General features: G+C 33.9%; 1 protein-coding gene across 1 annotated transcript; it reads left to right on the top strand.

Annotated features, from left to right (window-relative positions):
- Positions 1-9,736: 9,736 nt before the first annotated feature.
- On the top strand, positions 9,737-10,510 carry LOC146745909 (beta-1,3-galactosyltransferase 1-like). The gene has a single exon (XM_085498806.1). It carries the CDS (start codon positions 9,737-9,739, stop codon positions 10,508-10,510), a length of 774 nt encoding a protein of 257 aa, XP_085354932.1.
- Positions 10,511-13,173: the final 2,663 nt, after the last annotated feature.

The following is a 13,173-nucleotide window of genomic DNA, read 5'->3' as shown; positions in this document are numbered from 1 at the left end:
AAATGTAAATCTGCCAAGTGAGTCGAAGTTCTTACACGTCTACGTTCTTTTCGCAACACAGGCGTCTGTTAACAATAATAACAGAATGTACTTCTTCGTAATTCGTATGCTCTGGAATTTTATGTGAGGTTCCAGACAATAAAATAACTTCAGTATGCGACGCACATCAACATAATTCCCTTTTTAACAATAATTTTATCTTGTGTTCTTAGTATGTTATGACTTAATACTTGTGTTCTGTTTGTAACTGGGTGAAATTGCTTTCACTAATTGGACAGTATTACCCAGATGCGCTGTATCACTTTATTAGAACTGCTGACATATTGGATATCTACAAACTTAGAGTTCCAAACATTCGATGAAAATTTACGAAGAGCGAATTTCGGATTGGCGTCAATGAAATATATGATGAAGAATCTCAAGCAGATTGCCGCATGATTGATTTCATAACTACCGTTCATGATTTCAACAAAACATGCACACCTAAAATTAAGAAAACCATACTAGAGTATCTGCGAAATGAGTGTTGTCAAAAAGAGGGCAATAATTTAGTTCATAGCACAAGTGTAACAGCTATATTTTTTTACAAAGATTAAATTGATTGGGAAATTCACAAATGATCTATATTCCATTTGATCAGTTGCAATATGCCTTATATAATGAAAGTTTTCGTAAAAATAAATCATTCTAATGGTTTTTACTTTTATTCTTTCAATGTACTTGTAATTACAGCAATGTGAAATAGATACTGAGAAAGACGCACGAATTATTTGGTGTAGTTTATCATAATTTAGGGAAGTACATACACCTGTAATACAATATATACTATTGGACCGGCAATTTAGGGGAAATGGCAACATTGTGTCATAATATAGTTGAGTGCTACAAAAATGACATTTACAACCAAGGATCACGTACTATCATTTTGAACAATGATATATACATGATCAAATTATAGTCGTCAAAACGAATACTTGACTGTATGATAAAACAATGACGAGAATTTAATTCTGAACAACAAAAGAAGAACAATATGTTAAATTTCAATGCTATCATTTAATGTTTGCATTTAAGTAATTGTTATTCAGAATATTTATTGTATTATGCTCATATTAATCAGCAGTTTATGTTATTAGGAACACCGTCAGTCTGGCTGTGTTTGTTTTAAAAATCAACTTATGGTTTGTGAGAGTAGTCAAAATGTATCTCGATTGACAGATATAAACCACAGAAGACACAGAAATATAACTTAACAATATATAACTAAACTAGTATAACTAAATCAGGTTCATATATAATTGTAGGGAAATAACAATATAACAAATGTGTCGAATATGCTTATAAATACAAACAAGTAAGCAACACAATATAGGCTAATTGGTTATGTCTAAAAAATAGTTCTGGAAACACAAACACAAATATTTGTACCATATTCAACTGATAAAATGAGAGATCGTATTCACACTGCCAGGTCAAACAGTCTGTGCAAATATCTAAGTTCTATAAATAGTAATATATTTCCTAGGTTATATTTAAATACCACTGCATGTATGGCGTCATTGAGGCGCAGATTTCGGGAAATAAGGTTCGTTCGTCTGCATTTTAATTACTGATATATAAACATAAATTCATACATTACCAAACTACAAGTAAGTTATACCATCTTCCAGTCAACTTAATTGTGTTTCAATATATTTAGTGCCGGGTTCTAACTATCGATATATTATGTTCAACTGTTTGTTAACATGGCAAGATTATTTAAAAAAAAATAATTTGAATACTATATGCTTCAATCATTCTCAAAAGAAAACAACTTATATTTATACATACACCATCCTGTCATTTACGCTTTCACGCTTTGTTGGAGTTGCACATTTCCTAAATAATTTGTACCATCCACTAACAATCAAAGTATTACATGAAATATGATGTTTTAAAAACTATACAGAAATATAATTTTATAATTAAGCAATGTGACTCACTTCTACCTAGCTCACTCACTCTAAGACAGAGTGGCATTCATTTAATAACCTTGTTATTAATAATTGCGTGCATGCTGTTAAGAGATTTGCCAATTGTGAGCGTTAAAATGTGAACTGAAATTTCAAATCAAGTTAACTAATAAGAAGAAAGCTATATAGATATCTGGGTAAAGTTACATCTGTCGGTGACCTCTGTCACGATTTCAACTAAGAGCCAAGGTTGGACAAATTCCCCTATGTTTCCCAGGTTGAACTATTACCAAATAATGATTGAATGTATGGGATAATATATTTTACTTACATTTATAGTACTTGTAAATAAATTAATAATATGGCCATGAAAATATAAATGAATTTACACCACTCAAATATATAAATAAAATTACATTACAGGGATATGTTCTATGTACACGAAATAATAGGGTCTACTTATCAAATAAAAGTCAGGTATATCGCAGCTGGTCCGAATGGCGTACGAGTCTTCACCACGTGACCGGTCTTTGTTGTATCACGAAACTTGAAGAGTGACATTCCTTCGTTTTTATATTGCGTACAGGTACGGACTTCGGTCGGCGCTGACGAATTCCGCGGATCACTGGAACGACCTCAAACAGAAGACACTTAAAAACGAGCTTTAACTTCAAAAAGGAAACAAGAGGAAAATAAACGACACTACCCACGTCGACGTCAAAAAAAAAGTGAGCAAAATACCCAGCTTTCTTATGCAAAGCATTGTGGATTCAAAAACGCCACTAACGGCCAAAACCACATTTAACCAGACACAGTGGAGGGCGCTATTGAATTGAATTTCTCAATTAAAATACATTCAAATCCTTTTGTAATATTTTATATTTAATTTATGCCTTACATAACACTTCAGTTTAATTTTACTACCAATATGAATTTCCCGACAAGTTAGTGTCTCTTATGAATTCCTGGTCATCTTATGACGATGTTTATTTCTTCATTAGATACATTATACAAACGCGCCATTTTTTTATATGTAGTGATTTACGTATATGTGACAAATGGTCACATTTTTTGGATGTTATTTGTTATTGTCTAGTAATTTGTGTATGTAGGTTATAGTATTGTAAAAGTAACTTAATTGAATAAACTCATCACCTAATATATTTAATTGTCCCTAGTCTGTTGCTTAGTAACTAGTGTACAGGTGTACATGAATCAGGTCATAGTTTAATTTGCAGTGTGCTGGTATGCGAGTGTGAATTGGAAGTTAGTGGTATGCACTTACAGGTGGGTGTATGGAAGTTGACCAGAGTAGGCTGGAGTGATGAATAGAACTGCTTTTGTGATGCAAAGTAGACCAGTGTGCTTGGTAATACTGCAATGTGATGTGGTTAGTTGTCCATCAGATGTCCAGGAGTGAGCATCTCTACTCGTGGTGACTCGTAATTTTACTATCAACTGGCAAGGCGTTCAGGCTTTGAGTTGGTGGGAGTCAGTGGTGACTTCGCTGTATTAGGTCAGCCAAGTATATAGAGTAGAGGTCTGCCAAATTGGTCTTGCAGCTTGGGGATATTCCTGAGACTTGGAGTTTCCACCCTTTGGTGAGGGAGATGGACAAGACACCAGCACATAGAAACTGTAAGTTGAGATTTCAGTTTAATCATTCCCTAGTAGTTCAAATTCAAATGTATCGGGTACGGTAGCCAGATTAAATACATGCATATTATGTTTATTTAGTTGTGTCTAAAACGGAAGGTAGTATGGAATGTACTTGTTCCTTTTCCAGATGACCTGTGAGTGGTGAGCCGTGCGTCGTAATGCATGGAGCATGGAGCGCAGTCTGAGTGGAAGGCTGTGAAGTGGAATTCTGGATTGTGAAGTCAAGCAAGTGTCAGCAAGTGAACGTTTGAACTTGCCGGACATTAGGACAGTCTGAACTTGTGTAACGTGTTCATGAGGTCTAACCGGTTGTATTACCAACTTGTAATGCTAGTTCTTAATTTACTGCTTGTATTTATAACGTGTATGCTTCACGCATTATTGTAATTTTGAGGAGCGTGTAGTCTAGTTTGTCTTATAATTGTATGCCGTTTTATGGATTGTGACATGTATTAATGTAACTAGTAATATTTTCCTTAGCATCATCCCATTGTGTATAGAAATCACTACTAGCTTAATAAAGCGTATTAATTCTGTACCGCACACTGGCGTGATTTCTGCTTGTTATTTATATTGCATGTGCGGTCTGCCAGAACAATCTGACAGTATATATCCCATAATAGTTTACATATACATGTATTATTAAGTAAATAAAAGTTATATTAGGGTAGCGTTGGACGACTGTTCGCAGTAATACGTAGAAATAGTTGTTGACGGACTTCTTTGAAATCTTCCCAAGTGGCCATTGAATGTTGACGTTGATTACAGAATAAAATCTCTACAAGATATCAACACTTTAATACTAGTATCAAAAACATAAATAAATTAGGAGCTAGGTTCTTTGATCACCGTAACAAGGTAACAAAGACATGCATGCAAGTAACGCCAACTTGTAGCCGAATTTGCCGAATCAATTATGTGCCAACAAATGTGATGAAACTTCAATAATAACTGAGCTAGATCTGGGCGAAAACCGCCATTTGAAAATTGTGAAATACTAGTTAAACAAATATACTTAAAAAGGGATAAGTGTATGTTTTCATGGTCAAGGAGTGACTGAATATACCTGTAAATCACAATAAATGGGGGAACTTAGCTGCTTGGCGGAGATATGCATTATGATACTGTGTTTCTTATGTATATTATCAAGCGTTTAAGATTTTGAGATTTCATGCATAATTATTCAATTTGTTTTGCTATCTTTCTATTTCTGTTTCTGTTTAGACTGAAGAAAGGTAAAAACCACTAACAGAATCATTTAATTTGTAGACGTTGTACACTAATTTCCTTTGCTATATCAGATGGTCGCACTGGAACGGAATGGTAATACAGTTGTCGCAAATAATAAAGATCGAGTACAATGTAACTCTTGTATCTACTCTCAAATCTTGGTATAATAGATCCTTACCATAATCAACAATGAAGCAGTAGTCGGAATGTAAAAGGAATGTTATGAGTGATGCAAATATTATTCATAACCACCATGTCCGTTGAGGAAATTCTCACTAATCTGATGTTCAGGCGGATTTGCAAACGCCACCTCGTGGGGAATTAAAAAATATTGTTTCTGTATACTATTGAATATGATTGAATGATATACATCCTAAAGAATTTGTGTTAGGCTTGCATATTTTGTACGTTTTTAATTGCTGTATCCGACGAGACGTGTTAACAAAGGCGGGCTTCAAACCACGTATGCGTACAATCTAGGTTCTTGTTTGTTTTTATTAATAGTAACGATTAGTAATGCACGACTTCAGAGGGGAGGCGTGGGTGGTTATGTGGTACAGGCCGACACCTGTAAGTGACCTTGATTTTATCAATATGTATCACAGCTGTCGCGAATTATTGGTGTGAATAATTTGTGGCGTTGGGTAGTATATTATTTGTCTTGAATCCTAATTTGCCAATACTGTGGATACATATATGCCTTGTAATATTCGGCTTATGACAACTCTAAATTATTTATATAATATATCTGTGCATACACGTATATGATACTCGCGAACAATTCCAATTAACTGTCATTAAACATACACACGAGGGCTTCACATATAGATCTGGTACCAGGGTTCAATATTTTCGAACTCTGTGCCATTATACAGAGATGTCATCACGCAAAAGTCTAAAGTATGAATACTACGAGTATATTTGTTTTGTACTCTGATTACAATTGTGTAATGAACACTACTTGTAGGTTACATTGTTGAATGATCAATATGTCAGTATCCAAATAAATCTATTGTCACTAGACCGTCATGCGCGCTAGTATGTAAATTTCGGATGACAGTTTTTAGCACTATCTGGACATAAAATGAAATTACACACACAATGAATTGCCCACATAAATTTGTGTATTGAACTCATACACTCTCCTACATGCATGAACAACATTATTATCTAATGTATGTTTCACCACACAACAATGTGCACTACTATAAACTGACCATTCGCCACAATTTTGAAATAACATAAAAGACATATAATAAATATAACTACTGTGCCTCAATATATACCTCACTGACACTTGCTGAGAAAGCACCATGGATGTAATGACTGTACAATATCGCCATGACCGAACTAGTGTAGTGTGAAAATAGCATTAACCATATTTGCTCCATTGAAAGAAACATTACAAATAGAGAAAGCAAATCTAAACCAAATCATACAACCATTTGTTGTATGCTGCAATATTATTTACAAAAACACTTCTAGCAAGGCGAATATATACTGTAAAACGTGTCTATTTCGCCAGCATGTCTTTTTAGTGAATTTAGCGAGAGAACCGATTCGCTAATTCAAGATGTCGCTAATGACTTCATTATAAATTTAAAATGGCCGCCAAACGTCTTTTTTCTCCACACACACACCTTGTAAACAACACACAAAAACAACGCACTGGCATGATAGATACACTTTATTGAAAAGTAAATTAACACACAAAAATAAACTTATTCATTGTGGTCATCATTGCAATGAAACTAAATAAATGAATTGATACTGATATATTATTACGGAAATTAGAACTTTTGAGTCTCAATATATTATGTCAATGTTCAAGATGTAACGCAGCAACAATACCCGCTTTTTCAAATCCCTGGTTTTTATCATTGCGAACAGAATCAAATTACACTTGACAGTTTTTTTTCCCTGATGGAGGTGATAACTGCGCATCTGTTTTGACGCGCGATTGTGAAGAGATTCGCTAAATCAACATTTCGCTATTACTTAATTTTACCACAATTCGCTAAAATTGCATGTCGCTTTTTCAACACGTTTTACAGTATGCTCTGTCAGAAGTGAATGGGCTTGCGCTCCTACTTAATATGTAAATATACTTGCATTTCTTGACCATTCAATAATTTTGTGCTAAAAAGGATTGTACTGTACTGCACTAGTGATACTTTATTCATCTGTAAAAATAAAGAAAAAGATATAGGCCATTAACGTTTAATTTTGTTTTGCTTGAAACCTCAGGCTGACATGAAAACAATGTTGATCACAAGCTTATAAATGTACTTGCCAAATATCTACTTAGCATGACGTTTGCGTATTACAAATGAGGAAAAGAACAAGTTGCTCTATTAGTAATCAGTTAGTAATCAATAAACTGGATGTTTAGGTATACATTTGTAAGAGACGATATGTTACCCGTCACTTTACTGTTTCGTTTATCCTGACTGTTGTCACTGGAAGGAGGATGTCTTTTGTGTATTTGTTTTTTTGGAATTGTCGTTTTCTTTTTCCCCTTTGAGCCTCACAAAATTCAATTGTCTCCTAGTGGTTGGGAAGGGCGTCTTGGTTTAGCTAGCTCAGGAAGAAAACAGTTGAAGTAACACCTATGTAATTCTGTTGTCCTTTTTATGGTTTCAATATATGTCCCCTTAAATCAAATCACACCTCTGAAATCATGTTATATGCAGCTGTCCCTGTACTTGATTATAATATTAGTTCTTTCTGTCCCGTTGTGCCTTGTGTTTTTTTTTAAGCATGAAACTTTTAATATTTCCAACAGCCTCTCCAGGTGTGAATGCCCTTAGTTCAGCTGTTTTGGGACATTTTACCTCAAGTAGGTACTCTTTATTTGTAGTTAGATCAGTGGCAACCCTGTCATGTGATGCTGCTAACGAGCCATGTTGTGTATCAATATAGAGCCCATAATATCTTGCTATGACAGTGTTTAGCTTGATTTTAATATAGGATTCCACTACAGTTCCTTCATTACTGATTTCCCATCGTGTAGCTTTGGTTACACTAAATGTAGAATAGAGAAGTCGATGAATCATATTCGAGCAAGGTGTAGATTTTTGGGAAGTACGATATCCATATTTTGCCTCCATTTCAAAAAAAAGCTCACGAAGCAATCACTTTTAACAAAATCGAAGTCGAAATAAACTAAAAATACAAGATGCACAGAGGGACAGCTTGATCGAGTGACATTACAGGTTGAGGAAACCTAGAATATTAACATGTAAAATTCAAACTTACCCGCCAAATTTGTCGCATTCTAGCATCACAGTGCGTCATTTTCGCCACCGATGATAATTAAATATGGATAAACTATGGTAAAACATGAATAATCACGAGTAAAACACTGGGATTACACGCTCACAGCGCAACTTGGCAGCTTTTCATTACGCACAGACGCATTTAATATGTTAATGAGTTAGGTCAAACCCGAAGTATGCTAATGAGATTGTGATTCGCTTGGATTCGTCAACGCATGGCTATACCTGTACTTTAATTCCTTGTAAATGTCAGACTGGGAGAGCCCAAAGACCTAAATAACCTTCATAATAGATCTCATTCAACTCTCGTAAACTTTAATAAACAATCAGCGGAGGCTTTACATACAGGCATAGTTGAACTTTGATGAATAATACCTCTATATAAATTGAATAACCTCTGTATACATGACCTTTTTTTGATTGGTTGACAAATCTTATTACAGTCAAAAAGTTGGAAAATAGAACCAAGAATATACATTTGAAAGAACAAAATAAGAATAATTTAAAAAACAACCATAACCAATAATATTTGATTTTAATCAAACGTGTGTCGGATAAGCTCTCTTATATTATCTCTATTATATCATACAATAAATATATTATCAACCATCGGGTCCAATGACCCCTTATGGTAATCACAGTATTTACACGCGATGGTTTCATGTTTATATTACCTGCCAATATGTTACCATTGCACAGCTGGAAACACAATTAAAATGAAAACTCATATATCATATATTGTTTTATTCATAACATGACGTTAATGAATCTGTGACACCCTCTACTTGTACATATATATTTACACTGAGTTACGTACGTGTACATATCATAATATATTCCCACTAGCTATACAATCTCAACATGTACTTTGGACTATAATCTACGGAATTACCAATAATTGTGTCTCACAGCTATTACCAATTGATGTTCAGAGATTATTCAAGTGAGTTTATTTTTAAGCTGTTAATTTATTTCAGATATAGGTTGATACTTCGATGCCATTCTCTAAATATAATTCATTTCGCGTATAGTTGGGTTTATACTGCTTATCGTTTTTATACAGTTGCAATTTATATTGTTATTTCCATAATATTTACTGAACGAAACTTTCAGTTCATGTACTCTATATTTTAAATCGATTATTCTGTAAAATACAATTTCATCTAGAACAAATTTCGACTGGTCCTCACAAATATTCCGAAGGCAAAAATACAATAACCAAAGTACTATTATTATTCCTATTTCAGAGGCATCTTAGTGATCACAATGATGTTGTAAAACAACAACGCTATGCTCAAGAAAAGTAAAGTGAAAAGCAGAGGAAGGGAAACCGTCCTGGTCGTGCTGGCATTACTCTCTACTAACATAAGTGTGTTGGTGCTAACATTTCACCATTTATTCGAATCTAGACAAGTTGTGACCCCGGAAAATTGGGTAAATCAGTCTAAGTCACTTAGACACTCATTTCTATCACAAGATGAAATTTTCCGAGTATTAAACACTAATAAGTTGGACAAACAACATCTGAATAACTTCGACTTGCCGTATCTGTTGGATCTGGAAAACATTTGTAAACGTGACACTCCGAATAATGACACTTTCCTTCTAATAATAACTATGTCTACCCCAAGTACAGTGGTTCGGCGCAGCCTCATTCGCAACTCCCGTGGACTAATCAGGGAAGTTAATGGGTACCAAATAAGACAGGTGTTTTTCACTGGAATGTCGTCTACAAATGAAAATTTCCGAACATTGAAGAAAGAGCACGACTTGTTTTCTGACATAGTTGTAGTCGACATTGTGGATTCTTACAACAATCTTACGCTGAAGACAATGGTGATGTTGAAATGGGCTGTGACGTACTGCCCACATGTGAAGTACGTCATGAAAGTTGACGATGACGTTTTCATCAACTTCGACAACCTCATCGGGCTTTTGAGCAATGTACAGCAAAACAACTACATCGTAGGTCACGTGTACGAAAATGCGAAACCCATACGAGAGGACCAGAATAAATGGTTCACCAGTAAAGACGATTGGCCAATCGATATCTTCCCAACGTACATAAGTGGTGCGGCATACGTAATGTCAGTGGATGTTGCAAAATCAATTTTACAATCAGCATGTCATATAAAGATGTTCATTTTTGAGGACGTCTACGTTGGATTGAACCTGTTAAATTTATCAATAAAGCCGACACACCATAACGGGTTTGATCGTTACGGTATATGTGATGCTAAACCATGCTGCTTACATGACATAATAACGTCGCACCACACACCACCCATACTGATATCAACGGTAATGAAGCAATTAACAACACTAAATTATAAAGAATCGTGTACGAATTATAGATCTGAAAATAAATTAAAATTATTGAATTTATTTTAACGAGCATGAAAGTGCCATAGCTACATGTGTTTCATATTACTTTTATGCGAACAGAAAACGTTCTCAAAGATGTTGGCTGTATTTATTTTTATTTAGATTTTGCAATTTGTCTGACGATGTGGCAATGGTTAATCAAACCGCAAGAGAACTCATTGTAATCCCACACCCAAAGAGTTGGGATGAGATTTCTCACAGTTCGTTATGTGTGTAAAATTACTGTACTCACGTCATATCAAAATACAATATTAAACAGAAAAACGAACTTGATACGTGTATAGATTATATACAAGCGTGCCCAAATTAATGAATATTTTATTCCGCATCACGAAACGTACACAAGTATATCATCCGCTGAATATATATGTGAAATGTAGATAAAACCAATATATTTTTAATCTCGCAGCTTGAATCACTAGTATTAAAATTTAACTGGTTGAGATAAAAAGTGTTTTTTTCTGTGACGTTTTCATTGTTATTATTTTCGATGAATGTTTTATCTTCAATGTTTGAGACGCAATTTGGTCTCACGTGTGCCATCCTACGGAACTGAGTTCTCACAATTGATGATGAATTTCATTTGTACTAGGTACTAAATAGTTTCTATTCATGAAAGGGGCATGTTTTTATTTTTTATCTAACTAGGATGCTTTCTGGTTTACTCGTATTTATTGCCATTTTAATACAATTTTTTCTGGTGATGCAGCCCGTATGCAAATGAGGATTTATTAATTAACGACCGTTACGCAAGAGCAGACTTAACAAAAAAACGTGAAATTCAGGTCATAATAACTCTGAGAATAAAGGTCGTTGCGCTATAAAAATTCCAGAACCGCGATACTTTATATGGATCTCCATGGAACTGAGCTTTCGAAAAGATGGAGTAGAAGTGTAGATTTCGTGATTTGGGTATGTGTTCGGAAATAATCCCCCCTTATGTTTTCAGGTTTGACTATTTTCCTTAAATTATACTGTTTATGAAATGTCGAACTATACGTTCTGTGAATGTCAATTTTCTGCGATCACAAATAGTTATGCTATCGATCGGCGAAATGATCGAGAAAAAACAATCATAGCGAAATCGTGATTTTTCGAGGTCAAATAAGTTGACCTATAGGGTGGTCTCGTCCGTGTACATATTTCTTAATATGCAGCGAGTTTCATAAAACAAGTATTAAAATCGCATTTTACAGTTACCACGTATTAAAATTATTCATAAACTGAATCTCTAAAATAAATAGCAACAAGAATTCACGTACATACTATTGATATGTGGTGTGTTAATTTGTCTGGCATCGTACGAGGCACGTGTTTTCAAAGTTCAAATTGGCGTCGCTGCGTTTGTGTGTAGATGACCTGTGGCGGAAAACTTCGATTATTTCCAAAGTAAGTTGAAAAAATCTAGATACTATAGAATTTGAACATTTTAAAACCAGCATTTCAATCACTGTGATGCCGTTATATAATCAGTTATCTTCTTGGGCGCTTTCTAGTGTTATGAGCATGATGTCGTCGTGAAATGAAACCTGTTAACGTATTTGTCACCAGTGTTGATGTTTCTTCTATTGTATTGACATCATACATAGTACTAATTGTAGTGTATTATATATATATATATATATATATATATATATATATATATATATATATATATATATATATATATATATATATATTGCTTTGCGATGTATACAGCTTCAGAAGATGTCTCTACAAGAAGGAAAAATATTACCGGAATAATAGTACTCTGTATATTTTATTTTGAAAGTATTTCCACTTGTTCATTGAACAGTCCAGAATTAAATGTTACCACCTGAAATTTGCTTGTTAGGAAGTGGGATAACGGGCATGTTGAACATGTTGACATACTGTCAGTGGTAAATATTGTTATCATTATTTTTCTCTTTAATTATTGATTTTTAGTAGTGTGTCTCCTTAGATTAGAAGTAAGTGTATTACTATTTTTATCTTCATTTCATTTTATATTTTACTGCCTGGGAAATGTGCTAAATTAAAATTTAGTGAATATGTAAAATTAAGAATAAGCGAATTTTTACCCGCCACTGAATACGTCTGAAGTGCTAAGGCAGTGATATTTAAACCCAGTGTAAACAGTACTAGTTTATAATAAGAGACTTTATTGGTTCCTTTTTAATTGCCATAACAATAGAAACAACATTACTCACTGTATACATGTTTCTGTTCATTAAAGAAAAGCATGAAGTGACGAGAAGTGAATAAAGTTGTGAATACACAATTACTATAGGGTATTTTTCCTGACAGCACATACATTTTCAACTACCTTCTAACGGATGGGCGGGGTATTATTGCTAGAAAAACCTCGTAATACTAGTACTAGTTTATAATAGGAAACTTTAATACTAAATTACATTAAAAAATAGAAACAAAATTGCTCACTGTATACATGAAGGATTTCTATTTAACCATACTTTATTTATTAAAGAAAAGCATAAAGTGTTTATGATGAAATCGTGACCTATGTCAAAAGAAAACAAGCAGCTTTGAGGAAAAATGATTTAGAAAAAGTTGTTAATTTTAGTAACTTTTTAAAATTTAAATTTTAACTTTTAGGATATAATAATGTAAATACACAGTTTGAACATGATATATACTTTGTACGAGTTTTATTAATATGAAATGTTATT

Source organism: Saccoglossus kowalevskii, chromosome 5 (genome assembly GCF_978046115.1).
Source record: "Saccoglossus kowalevskii chromosome 5, keSacKowa6.1, whole genome shotgun sequence".
In the NCBI taxonomy this organism is placed as follows: Eukaryota; Metazoa; Hemichordata; class Enteropneusta; family Harrimaniidae; genus Saccoglossus; species Saccoglossus kowalevskii.
This window is presented reverse-complemented; position numbering and strand designations above follow the sequence as displayed.

What these genes read in the sequence shown, in the direction of transcription:
- LOC146745909 (XM_085498806.1), top strand. Translation starts at nt 9,737, where the DNA reads ATGTCTACCCCAAGTACAGTGGTTCGGCGCAGCCTCATTCGCAACTCC.